The sequence below is a fragment of the Pelobates fuscus genome, chromosome 4 (genome assembly GCF_036172605.1).
Source record: "Pelobates fuscus isolate aPelFus1 chromosome 4, aPelFus1.pri, whole genome shotgun sequence".
Taxonomy (NCBI): Eukaryota; Metazoa; Chordata; class Amphibia; order Anura; family Pelobatidae; genus Pelobates; species Pelobates fuscus.
Window position 1 is genome coordinate 204,770,524 of NC_086320.1, and position 26,473 is coordinate 204,796,996.

General features: G+C 35.2%; 1 protein-coding gene across 2 annotated transcripts in view; it reads left to right on the forward strand.

The window, feature by feature from the left end:
• GABBR2 (gamma-aminobutyric acid type B receptor subunit 2) overlaps nucleotides 1–26,473 on the forward strand; it is a 630,870-nt gene that overhangs the window by 316,725 nt on the left and 287,672 nt on the right. For both annotated transcript variants that reach the window (XM_063451858.1, XM_063451859.1), the window contains exon 4: nucleotides 22,978–23,079. In XM_063451858.1, the coding sequence (XP_063307928.1) occupies nucleotides 22,978–23,079 (102 nt within the window). The remainder of the gene's footprint in view (nucleotides 1–22,977; nucleotides 23,080–26,473) is intronic.

Sequence of the window (26,473 nt, forward strand, 5' to 3'; positions counted from 1 at the left end):
TGGAAGGGGGATAGGATTAAGGACACAAAAACACAGAAAAGAGAATTAGAGAGATAGAAAAGTGGGCTTGTGATAAGTAAAAACACAAAACTTAGAATCAATAAGAGATAAAAGTGAGGGGAGATGGAGAGAGAGACACACACAGAAGTGTGGAACATGTGATTGTACATAAGTTTGTATGTGTGGTTGTCTGTTTCTTTGTGTCTTTTTGTGAGTCTCTCTGCTGTGCCTGAATGCGTATATGTTTTTTGGTCTGTACATGAGTGTGTTTAGTTTGCTGCGTTTGCATGTATGTTTCTCGGCATAGATATATTTCAGTCTGCGCTTGTGTTCGTTTGTGTTTTTCTTTTAATGAATGGCGGTCTATTCATGAGTATTTCTACACGTCTTTATTTGTGTATGAGTGTTTCTACATGTAAATCAGGGTTCTGAGTAAGATCCTTAAATGTTGTGGAATGTGCTCAAAGACCTGTTTCATGTGCAATGTTATGCAATGTTATATTATAGGCTTATGAGAAATATAAATATACAGAAAGCAGAAGCTTATTAAAGCCCTTCATTTTGCCTTAGTTAGTGGTAAAACAATATTCCATCTGATTACATTGGAATCTCAATTAAATCCCAGTGTTACGTTTTATTCTATCTTTAAAAAAATATCAATAATGAAATTACTGCTTTAAGCACTGGAGCCTGGGAAGAGAACCCAGTGAGAGTAAATAGGTGTCAAGGGATGGCAAATACCAAAGAGAAGAGTCTTCTGAGGGACTTTGGGCATCACATGTTTATTAAACCTCAGTCCCCACATATTTTGTAACCTAGCAACACTCCTTCTGTGAAGCTTTGGCTTATCTTCCTACACCCTGTGCATTACTGTGGGTTTTATTACTGTGAAATATTGGGATACACTCAGGCACACTACACTAATGTAAGATGCACTGCTTTGGTGATAGTCCAACACACAGTTCACATTACTGTGAGTTTTATTGCTTTGGATCTCTGAAATATAATTATACATAAAAAATATATTACTGTGATAAGTATTGCTCTGGGATATCTTTATACACATAATTTATTACTATGGGTTTTATTAATGTATACATCTGGGATAAACTCAGATACACCACATATTATTGAAGGATATATACACTTAAGTCTGATTGTGTCTCCAAATTATGATATCTCTGAATTTTAGACATGGAAATAAATTTTGGCCAATTGCACTACATGCACACACAACACCCCCTAGGTGCAAACACTATGCAGGCTCTATAAACACACACACTTTACTAGCCACACATAGTATTCCACAAACAGAGCCCTTTACACACACACAACAAAACAAACAGCCTCATCTACAAAGAGCAATGTCACAAGCAACCCTACATATGCACAGCACACTTTTACAGTCCTGTTCTACTTTTGTCCTCTGGTATTCACTATTGGGGACACAAGAGGCAAGTCACTGGCAAAAGCAGGGCATACTTGAGATGTGCAGAAACAAAAACAGTACATTTGCTCCATTGGAGTGCACTGAATGTTCTGGAGATGCATCACACTGATATAATTATTTATGAGGGGCGTGCTTGTCGTTGGTGATGACATTACACTTTCTGGCTCCACCTTTCCTAGTGGGCTGCTCTACATTTAACTGTCTGCGCTGATTTTTTTGTCCCAGTCTGGCTCTGATCACCAGTACTGGCACCATCAATATTTCCATTAGCATTAATCAAGCAAGTGTTAGTATACAGGCTAGTGGTACATTAGCTTCTAGTGCCATCAATGCACCTGCATCTTCATCAACTCCAATGCAAATGATGCGGGCTTATGCATTAGATCAACAAAGCAATGTTTGGGTTCACTTTGAGTGTCTCCAAGAAGGCTGACATGCAAAGTGCACATTTTGCAGGAAGGAAGTCAGGTGCAAGTGAAGAGTCACATTACTAGTGCCAGCATGAGGCAACTTTTGGTTGATTTTGTATCCTTTCTAGTAATATTATTCTTAGATATTGGACATTCCACCACGCCATTCAAAGAAACAGGGATTGAATCAATTTAATGAAATGAAAAGTAAGTTAAGCTAAGTATACCTTCCAATAACTCAATGTGTATTTACGCTGATTGATATGTCAAACATGTATTCCTAACTCTACAGTATCCTGCTACCTAATGTAGTGTCCCCCCACCATTTGAAGGTTGGAAGAGTGAATTTTCCTTTCCTTTACTTACTCAGCCCTCACTCCATGGGGAAACTCCACCTCTTTGGCTGAGACCATTAGAGTAGGTGTTTTGGATCAATCAAATGCTTTCCCATGGGAAAACATTGGGAGACTAGTGCGCATGAGTGACAAAATACTGCGCTGTACCAATCAGATGGTCTCTATAAGACCATCTAATTGAAAAGGATGAGTTTTACTATTCCAATGTAAGTGTCGCAGAGTGACAGTCACTAGATGCATTTTAACCCTGCAGAACATCAATGTTTACAGGTGCAAGGTTAAAACGACAGGGTCATGGCACCCATTCCGTTCATTGAAGTGGAGTGGTCAGAATGCCTATGTTGTCACTTTAACTAATTCTCGATCAAAACTCGATCATAATTCTAAGAATTATGTTTTGTAGCATTACACAAGCAATTCAACTCTTTTGCAAATTACAGTGGGGTGCTATTATTCAGACAGCTTTGGAAGTAGATGGTGCTGAATCAAAAGGCTTGGTCAATATATATAATACTCAAAAATATAGGCAAGCTGGGATACCAATGAAATTATCAACAATCATGGTAAGAGATCTGATGCCGCACTGTACAAGACGAGTTGTGGATGTTTCAAAACTGGAAAAACAATACACTTTTTTAAGTTGATATGTGATAATATATTTTGCAGTTTCTGAAAGATTATATCTATATATTTATGGAATGGCTTGCTCATCTCTGAGGTTAACTATGTATAAAACTAATTATGTCCTGTAATGCAACTTTGAAAATACAAATAAAAATCCAATTAAACAAACAAAACATAAATAAACTATGCATAAAACTAACCCAATCTGCAGCTATAAAAATATATACAAATGGTGCCAAACTGCGTTTAAAGATTAAACATATAAGCTATATGATGGAACTTTTGAATGCCAGGGATAATCCTATTGCTTTCACAAGAAGATTGTGATGCACTTTATACAGTCATAAATGTGTATATCTATTAAGGGGCATTTTAAGCACCATAACCACGACATGTCATTGACTCAAATGAGCCTTTGGGTACGTGGTAATAGCAAACCTTGTAGAGTTTTTTTTCGCCTGTCATTAGAATAATTCAATAGTGAATGTGCATTAGCTCATCTAATATTAGACAGCTGTCACGATTACTCTGTGACCCAACACGCTAAACTATATTAACACAAACAACGTATACCGGACCTTAGAATGGCCGGACTTAACGTAAAAGAGAATGGTCAAAGAACAAGCCAAGGTCAGGGATACAGAATGAGACAATACTAATAAACTAGCTAAGGGTCAGGATACCAGAAGAAGGGAAAGTAAAAAACATAAGCCAAAGTAAAAAAACAAAGAATATACCAAAAACGCGCTCTCTGATAACCAACCAGTGGAAAACATGACAGGGCACTGAGAAAAGGTATTACAGGGTTTAAATATGCCTCTCAGTGCTGTGATTGGTTAGTACATGGCTTTTGACCCCAAAACTGACATAACACGCACGCCGGCACCATCTTTAATGTGGGCAGTGCGCCCTTTAACAGTAAGAAAGGCCAGCGGCCCTTAGAATGCTGCACCAGAGAGGACCCGTCTTCTCAGAGGATTGGGCGGCACTCCACTGCGATCCAGGTAAGTTAAGTTTTCCCTTTTCGGCGCGACCGCCCTGCTCATGTGCAGCCACGCCGATCAGGGACTTACTTTTATCTGAAGTATCGGCACGGCCGCACTGATTAGGCCTGACCACGTCTATACAGATCCCCTGCGCCGTGACAACAGCAAACCAAAATGATTTGACGCAAACTGGTAGTATGGCGTTTAGAGACTTTTTACATTATAACCTCTCTAACTGAAGAATGCTTATGGTTCTTAGAGTGCTCCTTTAATGGCTCAACACTACCCCCCAAAACTGTATATAACTAATTCTATTTTTTTCTATTACATTTTATATAAATTAACAACATATATTAAATTATAGTATCTTATGTGTTTTCACATAAATGAGCAATGCGTGCTTCTATTTTTGCTTTTTTGGAAAGCTTTATACACTGTAATATATTGCAGCTGAAATTGTGCATTCACAAAGAAACTGAACTGCTACAATATAAATAATTAATATTTCTACATTATTCTATGAGGTTTAGTCGCTGTGCATTAACATACTTTGAAAATCATTAGCTCAAATTAGGTCAATAAGGTTAAACTAAGACAGCTTTAAAAAACTCCCCATTCATTTTTAATGAAATGTGCTTATGATTTTTTTTTAAATATAAATATATATACATTTCCACACCCTTTCTAATTTTGTTAAATATATTCACTCTAATTTCAGAAGAAAGTTATGTCAGCAACCAACTTAAAAAAAAAAGAAAGAAAGAAAATCACAATGATGGATGATGCATTTAAATAGGTGTGTTTTACATAAAATGACAAGAAATCCATTAAGCTTTTACAGAAGAAGTTAGAGAGTTTAAACGCGCAGTCATGAGGAGCGGCGGCAATGGAAGACCATGATGGATGAAATCGGTGACATCAATTACATAATCTTGCTTCTTTTCAGACACAGAATGAGCTACAATTGCACAGATTGAGTAGCAACTTAGGTAATTGTAGGTTGTCTGACAATGTTAAATATTGCGCAGCAAAGCACCTTGGCACAAGGTAGGAGTGCAGATCTCATCTAATTGCAATAACTACTCAAGAGTTGTCAGGTGTATTTCTTCTGAAGTATTGCCAGGTGCGTTACACCATCCTGATGCATACAATATTTTGCTTTTTTTTTCTTGTAGATTAGTTAACCAATCTTTCATCAAGAAAATCATGTATTCAATGAAGTGGTGTGGGTGCCTTGACCCTGTCTGTTTACCCTGCAACAGAAAACATTGCTTTTTGTGCAGGAAATGCAATGTTTTCATTTCATGGTTAAAGGGACACTATAGTCACCAGAACAACAGCTTATTGAATTTGTTCTGGTGAGTAGAATCATTACCTTCAGGGTTTTTGTTGTAAACACTGTCTTTTCAGAGAAAATGCAGTGTTTACATTACAGCCTAGTGATAACTTCACTGGTCACTCCTCAGATGGCTGTTAGAGATCCTTCCTGGGTCATGGCTGCCTAAAATGCATCTAAACATCTAGTATCTCCTCCCTCTGCATGCAGACACTGAACTTTCCTCATAGAGATTCATTGATTCAATTCATCGCTATGAGGAGATGCTGATTGGCCAGGGCTGTGTTTGAGTCATGCTGGTTCTGCCCCTGATCTGCCTCCTTGTCAGTCTTAGCCAATCCTATGGGGAAGCATTGTGATTGGATCAGGCTACCACTTCTGATCAAAGAGGCAGAGAGATTGTTGAGTGACCAACATACATACCGTATCTTAAAAAGTAACCCCACGAAGGATATTAAATTAAGCTATAACAATTTGATTGAAAAAGGAAAATCTCTAAATATTTTAAATCAGAAAGAATATAAATTTTTAAATGTACAGTACCCTAAAGTTCCAGTATTCTATTATCTACCTAAGATACATAAAAACAAAGATAGACCTCCCGGTAGACCAATAGTCTCCGGGATAGGGTCGATTTCCAGCAAACTGTCCCAGTACATTGACAGATGTCTACAGTCCATAGTCTGCACCTGCCCGAGTTATCTAAAAGACACTATCAATATACTTCAAATAATTAAAGACATAAAATGGAAGGATAATTATTATCTTGTTACTGCAGACGTTAATTCTCTGTATACAATAATTTCCCACACGAGAGGATGCAATGCAACAAGACACTTTTTGGAGTATTCTAAAAAATTTCCACAAACACAAATAGACTTCATTATAGAAGGGATCAACTGGATTTTAACTAATAACTATTTTTGGTACAGGGAAGAATTTTATCTACAGACTTGTGGCACGGCGATGGGCACGAGATTCGCACCAAGCTATGCAAACCTATTCATGTCGCATTGGGAACAGGAATTTATCTACAATGATCATAGATGGGATGCGAATCTCGTGACCTATCGCCGATACATCGATGACATATTTTTTATCTGGGAGGGAGACGAGACATCACTGACATCATTTTTAGGACATTTGAATACAAACGAATGGGGCATTAAACTTACAAGCAATTTTAGCAACAATAGTGTAGAATTTTTAGACTTGAATATTTATGTGGAACAGAATGTACTAAAGACTTGCACCCATTTCAAGAAGGTTGATGTCAACAGTTATATAGGGGAGAATAGTTGTCACTTCTCCCCTTGGCTACTAAACGCTCCCAAGGCACAATTGCTTAGAGTCAAAAGGAACTGTACAGACCAACACAAATTTTACGAACAATCAGAGAAAATAATTAACGATTTTAAAGAAAAGGGGTACGCAGATGACCTGTTGAATAAAGCCCTCGACGAAGTAGAAAATAAGGATAGATTAAAATTAATAGAGTATAAGGGCACTAAAGACAACATAAAACCACAGGAATTAAAATTTATTTGTGATTTTAACCATAACAGCAGACGCCTCAAAAAGATCATACATAAATATTGGCCAATTTTAAAGAACGATCCAGCTCTAAATCAAATACTCCCTGACACACCAGATATAGTATATAGAGGTGTACCGAATCTTAAAAGCACTTTAGTCAAAAACCACATACTGTCAAGAAAACTGACAAATCATTTTTTTAAAGAAAAGTCTGGTTTTTATGGATGTGGCATGTGTGGAGCCTGTAAGAATTCTAAAAATGGCAGAAGAGTAGTGAGAAATTTTTGCCATCCACAAGAGAAGAACACTAAGTTTAAAATTAAAGAGGTCATCACTTGTCACTCAACTAAGGTAATCTATATGATTACATGCCCCTGCGGGCTAGCATATATAGGAAGGACGACCAGAAGCCTCAATACTAGAATTCAGGAACATGTTAGGAACATCCGAAATGGGTTTCTAAAACATAGTGTATCTTTACATTTTAAAAATTATCATAACAGTAATCCACATCTAATGGAATTCATGGGAATTCAAAAAGTAATCGGAAATTGGAGAGGCGGTGATCCCATTAAATTAATTGGACAAGCAGAGATGAAGTGGATTTTTAATTTAAACACTATGTTACCTTATGGTCTTAATGATGATTTCGAGATATGCCACTTTTTATAAGATTTTTTGGAGACATTTTTTAGAGCATTTTTTAAAGAAGGTACTTTTGAAAAATTTTTTGTAAAAATATTTTTTTGTAGAATATCTTTCAATATAATTTTAAAATAAATATTTTGTATAGATTTACGGATTTTATCCTTTGAAAAAAATAGGTATACTTTCTGCCTTTTTTAGATATGTCTAATATTGATGTTATTTCCAATATTATAGACATAATATACTTAGTGGTGAGAAATCATCATGATAAGAACCATTTAATATATGTTCTATGGTCTGTTCTTGAATGGGGCTAATACCAACGATCTCTTTTTATATGTATTTATCAGTTACTAATAGTTTGCTCTCTTTTTGTTTATAATGCTCAAATGTGAGCATATTGTGTCAATAATAGAAAAGAATATGGACAATAATATGGACATGAACATTGCCAATACTATGCCCTTTAACAAAATGGGGGCTTGAAGTTTGAAGGATTAAGAAAATCGGACTAAGATTGCGCATCACAGGAAACGACATTGAATCCCACGTGACCCGGAAGAAAGATATCATAGAATAGTGAGGTGAATACGGTACTTTCAGATTCCCGGAAGTGACGTCACACGCATGAACGCACGCACATGCGCGCTGACGTCACTGATAAGGGATAAATTATTTCAGCCGGAGGTCCCTACACTCCCCCACAGAAACGTCCGGGATTGGTTGGAATAGAGTTGGTTTCCTCCAATCCGGACAAAAGGTGGGCAATTTAAACAAGAGGGAAGCAGGAAGAGGTTACCAATTGATAAAGCCGAGAGGAATCGGCGAAACGCGTTTTGGACTGATACCAGTGTTATGTATGTATTTTAAGATTTTAACAATTTGTAGAATAAAAGTTTTAATGTTTAACATACACCTGGTACATCTTCTATCCTGCTAAAGAGGGAAGGAGTCATCCCATTAAAAGGACTCACAGGCTATTACACTCAGAGCCAGGTTACAGGCTCTGATCCAGGTGAGAAGCAATCTTCACCTTTATTTGATTTTATACACAATTATCATAAGGATTTCAACACCAGGGCGAGTTTTCCCTGTTTTCTCTTTGCTTTTTTTGAGGAGCATACTGCATTCAAAGTAAAGAATACCCGAATACCTTACATACCCCTAAAAGAAAACAGGTGGGGAGTAAGTGACTATTATTAAGCGCTACGCACTGGCACTGTTGCATATTGTTTATGTATATAGTGCACCTGTTTGATACCACTTCTGATGATGTCAACAGACTGCTTGTTTTTTTTTTTAGGCAAACAGCATGCAGAGTTACAGCTTCTGGTTTGAATACAGTAAGATTTAGCTATATTTATGGAGGCATGGGGGGCCCAGGGGGGCTAGATGGTGGTGTTAACACTATAGGGTCAGGAATACATGTTTATGTTCCTGACCCTATAGTGATCCTTTAACCCCTTCAGGACCGGCCTGTTTTTGCGATGTTTGTACGTTAAGGACCAGAGCAGTTTTAACACTTTTGTGGTGTTTGTGTTTAGCTGTAATTTTCCGCTCTCTCATTTACGGTTCCCATACAAGTTATATATTGTTTTTTTCACGACAAGAAGGGCTTTCTTTACATACCAGTATTTATATTATGTCATATATTGTATTTAAAAAAAATAATGAAATATGGTGAAAAAAAAAAAAAAAAAACATGTTTTTGGACTTTTACTTGAAAAATCTTTTACTTATCTACAAAAGCTAATGAAAAAAACTGCTAAATAGATTCAAAATTTTGTCCCGAGTTTAAAAACACCCAGTGTTTACATGCTTTATTGCTTTTTTTTGCAAGTTATAGGCCTATAAATACAAGTAGGAAATTGCTGTTTCAATATATATATATTTTAAATGTATCAATAGTGACATTGTTACACCGTTATCTGTCATAAATCCCCGAAACACACCTAACATGTACATATTTTTTAAAGTAGACAACCCAGGGTATTTAAAATGGGGTATGTCCAGTCTTTTTTAGTAGCCACCTAGTCACAAACACTGGCCAAAGTTAGCATTTATATTTGTTTGTGTGTTAAAAATGCAAAAACCGCTAACTTTGGCCGGTGTTTGTGACTAAGTGGCTACTACAAAAGGCTGAACATACCCCATTTGCAATACCTTGGGTTGTCTTCTTTTGTAAATGGTATGCCATCATGGGGCTAATTCTCATTCCTTGGCTACCATACGCTGTCAAAGGCAACCTAACCAATCTGACAAATTTCAATAAAAAAAAAAAAAGTAAAATCAAGCCTTATATTTGACCCTGTAACTTTCACAAACACTATAAAACCTCTACATGTGGGGTACTGTTATACTCAGGAGACTTCGCTGAACACAAATATTAGTGTATCAGAACAGTAAAATATATCACAGCAATAATATCCTCAGTGAAAGAGCTGTTTGTGTGTGAAAAATGCAAAAAACTTCACTTTCACTGACAATATCATCGCTGTGATATGTTTTACTGTTTTGAAACACTAATATTTGTGTTCAGTGAAGTCTCCCGAGTAAAACAGTACCCCCATGTACAGGATTTAGGGTGTCATAGAAAGTTACAGGGTTAAGCACAGTGCTAGCAAATTAAATTATCTGGACTTTTGGCCTGGGTTGGCAGGCAGGTCCCTCAAATTGCAATCATTAAAATTACTTAATTAGGTAAAAATATTACATAAATATGCACGTAGAATTTTAATATATATACATATTTATATATTTGACGTCTACGTGTATATTTATGAAATTATTAATGTAATTTTGTATGTGGACATATGTATATTTCGTATTATTTTTATTTATTTATTTATACATAGATATATATATCATTACATTCTAAGTGTATTTTGATATAAATATATATATATATCAATATCAAAATACTGTTAGAATAAAATTTAATATATATATAATTTTTTTTTAATTATTAAAAATTATTTTTATTTTTTGTTATTTATTTTTATTAACATATTATTTGTATTTTATAATAATATATATATACCATATATATAGTTATTATATATATTGTATATATTTGTGTGTAATTTAAATATAAGTGTATTTTTATATTAATATACGTATATATAAATATAAAAATACACTTAGTGTGACATTATATATATGATACATATACATATATTATATAGGTATATATAGATATAATACATGTATATATATATCATATATATATACACATATTATATTTTTTTTTACACTGATTGTTTTTTTTTTTAACTTTATTTTATGATTTTTCACTTGCAGGGAGACTGCCTGTCAGCACAGACAGTCCCCCTGCAGGCAGATACAAAGACCCCTATTGCGGTCATGTGATCGAGTGATCACATGGCCGTGGGGTCCTGATCTGCCGAGGGGGGACTGCCCGGGCCGACAGGCAGTCCCCCTGGACCGGGAGGAGAGCTGATCGCCGCCGTGGGACCGACGGCGATCAGGTAAGTAGCCTAAAACCGTTATGACGGTTCAGGACCGTCAGCGGTCCAAACGCACGTTTTACCGCTGACGGTCCTGAACCGTCAGCGGTCCTGAAGGGGTTAACATGCCTCTTGTGGCTGTAAGGAACACAGCCAGTAGAGGCACTTCAGCAGTTCTAACAGAACATGGTTAAGGCTCAAATGACTATCATTGAGAGCTATATATTTGCTCAGGGAGGCATTTTGCTGCAAATGTGCACCAGCCCCCCATGCTTCAGTATATAGAAGCATTGGATTGGCTGAGATCATTGAGACTGATGATCTCAGCCAGGGAGGTGGAGCGCCAACATGGAGACCAGCGAGCCACATGATTTTTTGATTTACTGTTTGGTGTGTATCTTTGATAAAGTCTATTTGGTGGCTTTCAGAGCCATCCTTAACATTTACAAGGCCCTGGTCAAGAAATAAAATAGTTGACCCTACTTTTTCTATCTGTATAGGAAAACTCATAATGTTATTAAAGATAAAACTCATGAAAACGGACTGATCTCATTATATACTAGTTCATAATCAGAGAAAGGTTTAACATTTTCCACTTTATTATATTTATTATAATGTGTAAGCTTTTCTGGAAATTAAATTTATTAATCTAGCGACTAATACCCTTTCACTGCTATCCAGGTTGGATTGAAATGATATTGATAAAGCAAAAGTGTATATTTTGCATTATCAAGTGTCCTCTTTCTGTCAATTGGTTTGACAGAAAATGTGGGGTTTGGTACCATTAGATTACTGGCAGCATAAACACCTATATTAAGCTGTAGTGATTATTTTGTTGAGACTGCCCCTTTAAAAATGAGGTAAAACTTTGGAGGTAAAGGCACACAACAGCAAATAACTAAAAGCTAACTATTAGGTATGACTTCATGTTGTGCAGGCCCAACTTTGAATGTGTAAATTCCAAATGTCCCATGATCCTCTGCATTTAGCCATTGACTGCATATAGTGAATGAAGTAAAAATAAGTTCTAAAGCCATAACATCTTGAGATTACCTGGTAGTACAATGAAGGTAATTGTGTTTTTCAATTACCTCTGTTGTCCTTATAACTGTAGTAAGCACATCTATATCATTTACTGGAGGATGTAGAAAATGAAAAAATCCCACCAACAAAACAAACAGCCAGTTCCTGACTAAACAACATTACACCGTGTCAGTTAAAAATAATACAAATTAATCATAGCACTGTATTACACAATTTCCTAACAAATGAATACATGAGCAGTTATTTCACTGTTAGTCTGACCTTCTCAGCCTTTAACACTATGCTGCTAGCTTACCAATAGTACTACCAACTTGGAGGTCCAAAGGGATAAGCATCACACAACATGTGCCCAAGCTATTCTTATCTTTCTTGGAATATATATCTTTAAAACTCCTCATTTCTTACACACAGTACATTACATTCATTCATGCTGTTATATGCTCACTACTTTGCAAATCTGTGCACAAATTCATTAAGGAGACAAGTACTTAAATATAAATACCTTTTAATATACGCTAGAATTTTGTAGACAGACATTGAAAGCTGTGACAAATCACCTCTTGAATAGTCTATATATAAATCTTTATTACTTTTTCACTTAAGTGACATTCGTAAGGGAAGTAAGCAGGTTAGTGATTCAGAATTCAATGCAACATATTTTGAAATGGGCACCAGAGTTTAAAACAGACTAAAAATAAATGTTCTAGAAACAATTGTTAATTATAAATTATCACAATAACATTGTCACACAATTATTTTTCCAGTTCCAAGAAAATATGCATATTTTTCCTGTAAAAAAAAATGAGTTTGCATTTAAATTGCAACATTATCATTTATAGGGGATATGAGGACAAAATTAGTATTCCCCTTTCAGTATCTTGTAACACTGTTGCCAATTATTATTTGTCTTCTTATGTAGCAAACTATTAACTATTTGTCTTAGTTATAGACTTGCTTTTGATTCACTGTTGCATCGGTATTCATTGTGCAAATATTAACCTTTATAGGTGTCTTGTGCTGCCACTTAGGTACCTTTTAGGCAGCATTGCTTTATTTATTCGTTGTTTGATATACATTTCTCACTTATGTGTGTCTTACCTCACTTCCCCTTACCTTTATATATGGTTTAAGTTTTTATCTAATAAAGGATACTCTTTTAACTGCTTTTTCTCTATCATAACGTATATTAACATATACTTTGAAGGACAGATTTTCCTCCTTTGTGTTTCCTACAATAAACAACAGTTCCCATATTTGAAACTGTTAGACAATGGGACAGTAAATGCATAAATTGCCATTACCAACATAAACATAAAAATAAGCAACATAAAATAAGCTTTAACAAATAAACTGTTTGCTAAAAGATATTTTAAAGAGGATATAAAATAGACAACAAGTAGTGCAATAAATGTTAGCATAGAATATAGTCACTAAACGGTAGGTGATTAAACCGAGTTAATAGATATGGATGAGAATCTTCAAACGGCCAAAGTAAAGTTGAACTTGTGTCTAAATTTTGTCAAAGTTGTTTGCCAAATCACCACAGATTGCTGTATAGTGATTGAAACCCATTATTAATCTGTGAAATGGCAAATCTGCGTGCTTAAGAAGATGAATATGCGTGTGGTATAATACATAAAAAAAAAAAATCTATTTTTCCTATAGTGAACATGGAAGAATACAGGGAATAAGAACTGATGAAGATAACCTGATATATATATAAAAAAAAATCATTTACCAAATATAAAATGAATTTGTCTCTTAGAGATACTGACATATGGAAGCTTTTCTCGTAGAATTTCATAGATATTTTCATATTTGCTTTAACTAAATAACACAAAACCACCACAGTAAAGTGTCTTATAGAGTCTAATAAAAAATGCTGCAGTTTGAAAATCATATTCTCTTTTTCAAGAAAGGATTACATTCTGTACCAATCTGTATAGTCTAGCAGAATAAACCTGTTTTATGATAGTTCTTGTTGAAGATCTTCCAGAAGTCAGGAGATGCGTGCCAACAATGGTCTGTGTTATTACGACAATCTGATCCTTAAAGGACAGCTGTCATTAAATTTGCACATCTCATTTTTGAAAAGTTTATTACATCTAATGAAACTTGTTTTTTTTTTTGTTTTTTTTTTAAATGATGTATGATTTTTGGAAAATATTTTACTTTTATCTGGTTGAGCAGCAATGTTGGATCAGACTCCACTGTTATCTAGCCAACTGCTCAGCCTAACTTGCCTGTTGTTGCTAGTAAGGTTCCGCCAGAAAAAAAAGTTACATTTTAAACAAAATCATTAAGTTTTATTAAATGTAATAAACGTTTAAGAAAAAAAACGAGAAATGAAATGAGAATTTTTTTTTTACGTGAGTTTGGTTATCAGATCTCTACACAGTTGCTAATTGTAAGCAACTGTGGCATTCCATATTGGCATAATTTATGTTTGGATTAGATTTTAATGCCAGTATGCTGTCACTTATAAGAAGTTAAATGTGTTTTTTTTAGTTGGAATTAGCAGCTACAAAGAAGACGTCAAAGTTCTCTTTGTCATAATGTTAATCACTTGCAAATATGACTGTATTTCTATGCACCGGCATGACCTAGTAGTGAATATTTACACATGCCCATTGCATGAGAATGTCTGAGTGTGCAAACCATCTGCCGTGAACAGTTCTCATTAGGACTCTCTTATGATCAACATCTGGTGGGATTAGAGACTTTCCTGAATGACAAATGGATTTACTATTCGGTGCTTACATTTAGCCCTAGCTCCAGAAAAAGCAACAGAAAATATTGTTAAAAATAGATCACAACATTATTTACCTAGTGTGACTTTTTGTGACAGCTCAGGACAAATAAATATTATGTACTGTCAGTGCTAAATGCATTTTGCTGTATTTGATTGATCAGAATGCTTTATGTATTATGTTACATAAACTAAATGGTAAAGTATCTGAAGCCTATTAAATATGAAAGCCTCTTAATAGGTGTAAATAGATTCTACAGATAGGTCATGAATGCTCAAAGTGCAAATCCACCTTGTATCCTTTATAAAGCGATATTATGGTCATTATATCCTTTACAGGGATAGTGTGATCATTATTATATTCTTTATAGTGATAGTGTGATGATTTTTATATAAGTGCTTCCATGAACAAAAAAAGAGTGTCTTTCCAGGTCATTTAAATGCAAAATAATATTACTCAAATTACAGCACAAGTTGAAATACTAAGGGGGCCCCATGTAAACCTCTGCAGACCATTAAATAAAATATATTAACATCCTCCTAGGTCGGATATCAAACTCTCTGCAAGTTCTGGATATTTAAATTTCCTGCACTAGCTATAAATCGGCTGACTAACCTATTAAAAAATGCTTAAATTTTCAATCTTCCTTATTCATCAGCCTATTTACAGTAAGTGGGTAATAGAGATAGTTGTCCTCTGCCACATAGTGCACTTACAGCTCCAACACTGCAGTAAAATGCCAGATTTCCTCAAAGGCTCTAGTTTGGCGCTGTTCGCTGTCCCACCAGGACTGTGTAGGAGGTTCTGATTTTGGTTTCATGTGACAATTAGTTAATTCCCAATCCTTTTTATTCCCCATCAAAACAGATCAGTAAGCACTCTTTATTGTCTCACTTCCATCCTTTGCGTTTTTAGAGCATTGTCACGATGTCTTTAAAAACAATGGGATTGATGATATATGAGTATTTCTTCCATTGCAAGTGATTTGGATTTGGTAATGCAGCTTCTGTCCATAGTCTTTAGACTTTTCCAGAGATTTACATTGTTGGCCTTCTAACTGTGAAATACTCTAATTAGCGAAGAACAGACTGCTTCGCACACGTGGCATAACTCTTTCTAAACGTGTTGGATACACTTTATATCATGTGAAGAATTTAATTAATTTTATGCTCTCTGGAAAAAGATTTACAAATGGAATAGACAGTCATCAAGTTCAGTGGCAACAGATCTTGTAAAATTGTGCATATAAAACTGAATACGTTTTGTATGTGTTTTATAACATGCATGCAATGTTTTTGAGACATGCTTACCTGACTCATTTCACTCATTCCCAATTGCAGGAAGCATGACATATTCACTAAGGGGATTATCAAAACAGTGAGCAGCCATGTGCGGTCAACTGAGAATTAAGAATAACATTGTTGATTTAAAAACAAACAAACAAAACAAGCCCAATATTTAGTATAGCAATCTAAGAGATAATCAGATATGATACATGTAGCACGGTTTTAGACTTGTGCACAGTGCAAAAGTGTATTTTAGCTGAACCACTTTGTCAGAAAATAAAATAAATTTAGGGACGGCTGTATTTCAGTCATATGGCAGTGCAGTTTGTACGAAATGTCATTAAATTTCACTTAGTAAAACTATTTGGGAAAATGGATCAGAACACTAACCATATTTTAAAATACATTGATAGCCGCATTTCCCGACTATTTGGCTCACAGATCAAATGAGAAATATTTACCAATAGAGGAAAAAAGAGGAAGAACAGTAAAACATCTGTATTTAAACATGCATATTTTTCCATCTGTTGGTCACTTCTCACTTGATCTAAATAAAATAAACATTTAGTTGCTGTCCCCTAGACATCAATCATATTTTTCCCCACAAATATTCTCTTTTTTGGCATCATGGGAGGAATACTGACTCACAAATCACAATGAACAAGCTTGTCTATCGCACAATTAGTTTGATTTGTGATTCTGCTAGTTTTTGAATCAGAGTAAAAGAATTTGTATGATCACCTTATTTGGCCAAATTTGGACTTACTGCAGTTTGTAACAAAATGAGTGCCCAGGTATGCTCTGTACCAGGGATTGGTCAAACTCACTTACTCCTTCCTTTTATATGGATTTTACTCCCTGCAGGAAAACATCCAGTCATGATAACAATGGTTTTGCTAATTTTTATAGATAATAGTCAAAAATAGGAAGCCTACAAAAATTCAAAATGGGTGACCTGAATAATACAAGAAACAACTTTTCCAAAAATGAGAGACCAACATGCATCAAGAATTAATTTCAAAAAGTGATAGTTTTTTAATATATGCAATACTCTCACTACAACTCACTAATCTACAACTCAGTCTATGCGATGGCACACTAGGCAGTACTTTTTTTTCTCTCTTGCAGAGTGAGTTGTAGATTAGAACACCCTCAAAGGTGTTTGGAGGATACTAGGGACTAGCGCATAGCTTTTCTTTTTTCACAAAGATATTAGAGGAGTTTCTTGGCAGTCCTTTAAAGTATACCTCCTTCTGAATATAACTCACATGAAGGGGTTTACCTTATTTGCACAATTAACTGCAACATTGTAGCAAAAAAACCCTACCTTCATTTTTACTTTCTAAGTGTATCTATGGGAAAAAAATTTTGTTAGCCCACCACGGGCGAATCTTAGTTGGGGATATCTTGCTATTAATAAGGATCTAATAAAGACAGTTGTCAGGAGATCACTTTGCAGGAGCACCAATATATAAGAAATCAGGCAGATGTCTCCCCTTTTTTAGCTACCCTTCTTTGCTCCCAATATATATACATCGCTTTACTGAAGGACACTGTAGGTACAGACCTCCAAGTTGTCCAATATATTTAATTTTTTGCCAGTTAAAATATTTTCTATTCATACATGTACCCGGGTCCACGCCCTTAGGTGGACTTGCACCACCCCCTGACCACAGCTTTGTCTATTTGTCCCAGAATACCTCTCCCTTTTTTCATCTAGGTAGGGGTCTGGGATCACTAGGCAATCTATCCAATTTTCCACTTTCAGGTTAATATTTATGAAAATGGTACAACAAACAAGTCAATCTATTTATACAGTAAAGACACATCATACACAAAATCTATTTTATTGCCCCTTTTGCTAGGGTTTTATAATACATTAAACACCACTAATTTTGTTATAAATGCAAATCGGGGCTATAGGACAATGTTAGCGTCTAAGGCAGTGAGGTTCACATGCTGCACTCATTAGAATTCTGTTCAGTAGCTGAGTGTTTCTATTTGTGTTTCAGCCCCCTTTTTTAAATAGGTTTTGTTCAGTAAAGAAATATATGCAAGTTGCTGTCCCTGACAGATGCATTGCAGTGCATTGTGCTGCCAACAGACTGATTATCAGGCAATCCTCTTCAAATGTAATCACTTCCAACCATCCCTGTGAATTGCTAACTTTTTAATTCAGCTTACCATCTCTTTACTAGTCATAAACAACATTAGTAATTACATTATAAAGTCTTAATGCGTAATGGAAATGGAAAACAAGTGAAAGCTATGTTAATATGTGATTTTTTTCTCATGAAGGCAGCATTATTTTTTCCTGTGATTTCCAAATTATTATAATGCTCCGTCTATGTTGATGTTTATATGTTGATGTTTGTTTTCTTTTTCTTTTTGTAAATCAGATTAAAACAAATTGACTCATTTGTGACCTGTTAATGATTTGGTCTGGGAATATCAGACACTTTGATATATTTGCTTATAATCAATCATTTCAATCTGGTTCCATGCAAGCCTTTAGTGCCTGAGAAATACCAGTCTTGGATCTATGGCTGACAGCTGACACTGATACAGACACAATATGCGCAAACACTGATTGTAAAACACAGGCAATATCATTTTGTTTGCTACATGCAACCACCCAAAGATCACTTTCAGGACATCCATAGGGGGAAGTTTATGTACCTTACATAATTACTGTGACTTACATAAAGTCGAAGCACATGCCAAAACTTTAAAATAGTTATTCACTAGTGAGAAATGCTGGGTTTCAAACCGAATTTCAAATGTAAGGTCAACATAGCCAAATTGAACACACAACTGACATGGATAATTTTTCTAAATTGGCTAGTTTGACTTTAAGTTTAAAATTTAAGTTAAATTCATTTTAAACTCCCTGTACATGAATATTCAGAGAAACAATATAATCATGTTACTTGACCGTTAAATTAATGCTGAAGAGCAGTATTTTGTTGTTTAATGGCCCTTTTGGTTAGATTAAAAGTGGCAATAATGCTGTCAATTATTGCAAGGAAGGGGCTTACCTTTTGTATGAAATGTACTGTAGATCATAAAGCTCTATGGTTTAGCTATAGGGAGACGGGGGGACATGTGAATTCCAGGTGGCTTATGTAAATTACGTGCAAAAGTGTTGTCTGACGCATACATGCTGTTACCAGGCAGCCAGTGGCGACAAATTACCAACCCCACAGTAAAAAAAAAAAAAGAGTAGTACCCCTTTTGATTGTGTTATCTTATGTGTCCAAACTCCTAAAAAATATTTACCTGTACTTCAATTGTATTGTATTTTGTACTTCATTTTATAAGATTTGGAATACATCACAAAGTATTCTATTTAAAAAAAGAGGTGGAAAACATAAAAGGGGGGGGGGAGGGAGTCACAAGTGGAATTTACCTGCTAGTCCCACTGCTTTCAATGGAGATTGCCCCAATTTTAATATTGTAGACAACTTGTTAGACATTTAATAAATGTTTTCATTTTAGGCCAGTGAGATAGTGGAGTGAGGCATCATTGATAGAATATGTTCAACCCCTAGGGGTTGCAGGTTCAATTCCTGGCAGCATTGTCTAAGCCCCTCATCCTTCCAAGTTCAATAGGATTTAAAACCCATTAAATTAGGTAATAGTAACATCCCCAGGACTAACTTGGAGACCCGGGATGATCTGAATGTACCATTCCTGGTTAAACATTAGCTATTACTATATAGAATCTAGGACAGTGCTAGCAGGTGGAAAACAATTACCGGTAGTTCAATTTGTTCTTCTAGGTCTTTAACACACCAATTCTACTAAGAGTTTTCCTTGGTAGTATTTCAAAGGAATGTATAAATGTTGTCAAAATTGGAAATGTTGTGTTGTTGGAAAAAGGTCTAAATATTAAACCGTTGACAGCCTCAAATGTGTATAAAGCCAGGTTTATTAATTGTAGTTATATACATATTATGTATTTAATCACATTGTAAGCAAGGAAGACAATTATACGTAAGTCAAAGAGAGATCTCAAAATCTGGAGGTAGTCTACATAATTTGATAAAAGGTTAACCAAATGTTCTTAGTTAATTGCTGTTGTCCAGGTTGGACACAATTTACATTGATAGTACTGAAGCCTAAATTCCATGTTGTTAATGTGACTGAGGAGGGGTCATTTTCCGGCAACTTCTGACAAAATAATACAACGCTCAGCTGTAGTGGTTATATTGAATGAAGTATCCCTTTTATGACATTTGTAAAGCTACAGCTATATCTGTTTTATTTTTATTTAGTAGGTTATTAAATGGGGCATCAATATTGTTCTTAGTTTGCTTCTTATAAACTACAGCGTTAATGGTTTGCTACAGCCGAAGACAACTTAAGTCGATATTTATTACCCATCTTTGCTGCAATAAACCTTGCCATTTCATTTTATGTGCCAGACTGGCCTTTACTTTCAAGAAGCTTTTATCATTTGGTAATTTGTACAGTGTTTGAAAACATTTCCAATGGGATTTTTATTACGCCACGATGATGACAATTAACTTTGCAAAATAGATGGGGTCCATAAATTAATAATTGTCTGTCGTCTATCTTTTCTAACTGTTTGCCTACCTTTTTGGCCCGTAATGTCTGCAGAATATGTTTATGGGAAACATGTTGACCTAGAATGACTTCATACACAGTAAGAAAGATGTTAAAGCTAAAACATCAAAGTGTATTCATTACCACCTGACTTTAACCATAAACCCCTTAACTCTACCTCTTTGCTTTGGCTACTATGGCCCAGAAATTCAGTGGAAACTCATAAAATCCAAGAGAAAAAATGATATTGTTTTGATAACTGTAGTGCCTACCAACTAGGGTTGATTGTACCAAACTTATAAGGCTATTCACTAACATAAGAATTGTAGCGAATTCAGAGTGAACTCAAAGTGAATTTCAAATTGAATGACAAATTAGATTAACTGGATGCATAGCTAACTGGAAGAATTGTTCCATTTCAGCTGGGCCTTTATCTTGAAATTTACTTTAAATTCACTTTGAAATCTCACTTTTTGCAATTGTGTTTTGCAATTATTATTGTATTTATTACATTATTATGTTTAATATTGCCTACCTTTAAGTATTTTAGTGAGATGCAATTTAAAGTATATTGAATAGTAATTAATAATCACTATATGTTTTGCATTTGTTCAAGTATTTATTGGAGAAACAGTCAGGGCTATTCACTAAAGTGAGCGTTGCTGGGAATTCCATATTAAATTTAAAGGGAAGCTTAATGTTGTTTTTCTGGTGAGTATAGCCTGTCCTTGCAGGCTTTTGCATTTTTTTTTACAGAAAATGCAGTGTTTACATGACAGCCTAGGTACACCTCCAGTGACCATTCCTCATATGAGTGCTAGAGGTCCTTTCTCTGAACTTTTCTCATAAAGATGCATTGATTCAATGCATCTCTATGTGGAGATGGTGAATGGCCAGGGCGGCGTTTAGCGCTACCCCTGCCCCACCATGCCTCCTTGGCTGAGATCATCAACTATCTCAGCCAATCCAATGATATCCTATCATCAATTCTGATGATGCCAGCCAAGGAGGCAAATCTGAGGTGGTGCCAGTGCTGGCAGACCCGCATGATGCAAGAAAACAGATGAGTTTTTATGAGCTTTAAGGGGGGTAAGTAAGGCCAGGGGGCCTATATAGTTAGTTGGATATACTGTTTTTCATCATTCTTGTCGCAATTCAATAGGTTAAATAAGAGGGTTTCCTTCTCGGTGCTGGAATCCTCCCAGTAATCAAATTATACTTCACACAAGTTTGTTGATCTGCACTCATAGGGCATCCCCAAAAATATATCAGGAAGAAATCATAGAACAAATGCACATTTATTAAAGAAAAAAATATATACCGGTATATACATTTGGCAAGATACTAGAACAGCAGTCCTCATGTATGCTGTATTGGTCCTAGCATGTGAAAATGAAAAAAAAAGGTTGTGATTGTGAGTGAACAAAGTATAAAAAATCCAAAACCTGAGCATAGGACCCCCTGCAGCTGCTGTACAGGGGGGAGACCACCAAAGAAGCTAACCCTAAAGAAAGATTAGAGAAGCCATGGATGCATTTTGCACCACTCCGTGTGCTTTCTCAACATTTTTTCTATGATTTCTTTCTGATGTATTTTGGGGGATTCCCGATGAGTGAGGATGAACAAACTTGTCCTGGTAGCATAGTCGAATTTAGAAATTCAGCTATTTTGGCCTTAAATATGAAATACGCTGGGAATTCACTTGTAATACCTGAAAGCTCTCATTTTAATGAATAACCCAGTAAGTGCTTCACAGAATCAGTATATCCATTGCTGATGAAGTTCAATGCAACAGTAAAGAGCAGAAATGGCAATATCATGGTGCGCTATATGCTCTGCCCACGTATTGCATGACAATGCTGCTCTCTGTGTGACCTGTGTAATTGTGCACGAATAAAGCTGCACGCGCTTTCTAGTTTATGGGTTCTTGTGACATTTACTGTATGGGCATGGATAAAAGGAAAAAGGAAAAAGGGTTGCAATAAAAGTATAAAAGAGTCATAAAAATAAAGCAAAATTGGAACAAATCAGAAAGGAATAAAAAGAACAGAAAAAATACCACACAAATTCCAGCAAAATGCATAAAGCAGATACAAGGATGATAGTGGTGAACTAATTACACACAAAAAATGTGAAAATTACAAAGGGATAAATCAACAAAAGAGGTAGAAAAAATAAGAAAAGAGAAAATAAATTTGTAGAAGAAGACTCAACAGTAAGGTTAGTGATGGCTAACCTTGACACCATAAATTGTTTATGGACAACATTTCACATGATGCTCAGCTAGCTTTTAGACTCTAAAAGCTAGCTGAGCATCATGGGAAATGTAGTCAAGAAACAATTTATGGTGTCAAGGTTAGCCATCACTGCCCTATCTGTTTACAGCATTAACCCCTTAATGTCACCATCATTACTATGTATCCTATAAATAATACATTGAACATCATTTCTTGATTGATTGTCTATTGAAAATCTACCTATGTTTCCATTCACCTATTCTTCTAATTACTGACAGGTGAGGAACGATTTAACTGGTGAACTGGAAAACTCAAATATACAGATTGCAGACACAGAAAGTTTTTCAAACGACCCATGCATAAGTGTGAAAAAGCTCAAGGTATGTATTTTGTATGTTAATATTTTAGTAATATTTACCAACATTTTAGAAATGCACTGTTTGTACCATCAGCTTATTATACGTTTGCAGGGTTTATTTAGTGACTACTGAGTAAACAACAGAGTTGCTCAATTGAGCCAAAAATGCCAGACTAATTAACAATTTCTAAACAAACCACATTGGCTTAACGTGTGGAGTTAACAGATTCTTATTGTCTCCTATTGAAGCTTAATGAGTGTCTAGTATCAAAGAAATAAGTAAACTTAGCACACTTACCAAAATTACACTTTCAAGTCTAAGGCAATCTCATCGCTGATGCTCCAAGTGCATTCATCCCCCCTCAAATATCTGCTGAGAAATGTTGGCCACTCAAGCAATCTTTATATAGTGCCCTAAATGTGTGTATATGCCCACATGTATTGCACCATAGAGGTTACATTCATTTATATGGTTTGACATGGCCCTGCAGGCCAAACATACACTACTTTGTGATTAATAAAAAAACAAATATTAAAGATAGTTAACTTTTAGTTAGTAAACTGTTGGGTTGTGCAAATATCTCGGGTGTAATATCCAAAAATATATATGTTGTACATGTTAGCATCATCCCACAAACTCAATGTCAAGTGTCCATTTTTAAAATTTACCTCAGAACAGATCAATAACTTATTTCAAGCAGCCTGAATTGTTCTAAACATTTCTAAAAGTGAATTCGAAGTATGCTTTTTACAGATATACGATTACATATAAAACCCTGTTAGGACGATCTCGAAGTTTGCATTTTTACCATGTGTGTTTATTATTGGCATATAACTTTCTGTTACAGCAGTGCCTGTCTATTTTTGGTTGACCTGTCCCATTTCCAATTGATCACATTCATTTTTTTTTGGGAAGGGGGGAAAGGGCAGGATTCCATGCCCAGTTTTGAGATTTTGTGGCATACAGTAAATATCCCAAGTTTGTGTATATACCTTTTTATGCAGAGCATATTTTAGGCCAGAATATAAACACGTTATTGATTAAATTCTGTAACTAAGGTGCAGCAAAAGCAAGGCTAGATTAAGGGCTGTTTTTTTATAAATAGGGAGATACTGTAAATCTGTTACATACAGATATAAAAGAGATAAAACAACTTTAATACATAACCCTGTCATGACCCAGAAAGATAATAGTGTTTTACTGTTTTTAAACATGTAAAGAAATTATGGTGTAGATTTGAAAAAAATATCAGATTTTCTGAAATAGAACACTATTTACTTGACAGTGGAAATTAAGTTAGATATGCCCGTATTCTTTTGCCAGCAAAACTATTTCCCAAGGGTTTACAATACACAACATGTTTGCCTTCATTAGTATAGATATTTTGAATTGTTAATAATTGCAGTCTGTCTAAGAAGTTTAAAGAAGAAACTAATCCAGTAGTCTGTTGCCAATAAGGTTTGGATTAAAAGAAAAAAATAAACTGTTTATTTTACTGAAGAAAGGATTAGTACACAAGAAAATATCAGAGACTAATTGTTCCAATGAATTAGGATGCTAATGATTTCTATGCAAATCTCATTTAAGAAAGTAAAGGAAATTGTAATGCATTTGCAGTGAAATGCAACTTACAAAGTTGTAAAGAAACAAGGGAATTTAATATACAATATTATGATCACAGCCATTGCCTTATTATTGAGCCAAAATGGTGGACTTGAATACACAGGAGAGGTTCAATTATATTAATCAATGTAATTAAGATAACATTTAATGCAGTCAAACAGTTATGAAGATTATGGACTTTTCTTGTATTTACTTTTATGTTCTCTGAAATCTGAACAGCACAGTACACTAAAGACTGCCATTAATTTAACCCCATCTGTGCTTTTTATCTCTATCATTCAACTTCCTGCTGCATTCTGTTTGGCTGAAATCATCATGTAGCCATTCTGAATATAGCCTTGGTTTAATCTAGTTAGTTATGTTTATGTCATTCACTCCATACTTTCTTTAAATTGTAAGGCTTCTCGTACTGGTATCATGTATAGATGGCACATCCAAGAACTTACATACAGTTGAACTTGTTTCAGCGGGTTTAATTATATAAAAGCTATTTATATTAACTAAACACTCCAAGCACCGTAGCCACTACAGCTCTATGTAATGACTATGGTGTCAGGAGTGCTCTGGAACTCCCTCATTGTAAATATTAAAACAATTTAGAATAGTTTGGCTTCTTACTTGGAGACTGCTGTGAGTCACTTCCTGCCCCCACTACTTCTATGAAAAGCCCAAAGCTCCTACATAAGATCTTCTGTTAGCAATCGTGAGCTAAGCACTACAATATAGGGCTAGCTTATATCAAGATGATCACTATTAATCAGTAAAGGCAGGGAGTTGAGGCAGGGAGTGGCATAGGGAAGAAGTCAAACAGCAGGGGAATCCAGGCACCTTTACCACTATAGCACACTGTAGTGGCTATAGTGCCTGGAGTGTTGATTTAAATAAAAATTACCAAGCATTAAATTTTTCAGGAAGAGTTGGGAACTTGAAACTGTATTTTTATTCTCTTCAACTTTACTTTAGAGAGGTGATTTGTCTCTATAAAAAAAAAAATATTCAAATACCTGCATTTGGCAGACAACTCCCCAAATTTAGGGGTTGTCAGAAGTGTATGGGACTATTACCGCGTTAACTTCTGGTATATAACAAACTATAATATAAGTAAAAAAGATGCACTATACCTTTAAATATTTAAGGTGCGAGTATATGCATATAATTAGTGCAAAAAGGAGTGTGCAAATTAGTCACACTCGAATAAGGTTATGTGCAAAATTGCAAGTGAATGGTGGTAAGTAATAAAATAATAACTTACAATAAAAAAATATGTCTCCTTAGATGCTCCAATCAAGTTAAAACATATAAAAAAATACAGAGAGGAAAAAACATAGTATAATATTGTTTGATAAACAGGTATATAAAATAAACCCAAAATAGGAATATTACTCACAAAGATAGAGCAGTAAAAGTCTGCTCTAACTTGTCCAGCTTATAAGTCCACACATCAGGACTTGGATGGTAGTATAAAATAGCAGGGTACCAGCTCGATCAGTAGTAAAAAAACACTTTATTTTATAAATAAAATCCAAAGTCACCGTTCCCATATGGAAGTAAAACAATCATGTATCAGTGTTTGTATGAGGGATATCTACCACTCCCATACGAAACTTCAGCACTTCGCAGCACTTCCTGGAACTCGGTGTTTCGTCCGATCACGTGATGGCGTGATGACGTAATGACGTAATGACGTGATGACGCGTTTCGCCCAATCGGCTTCCTCAGATCACGTCCTGATGTAGCTGGTCCTGCCTTTTAAAGCCCATGTTGGGGGCGTGGAATCTATTAGTTCATTGGG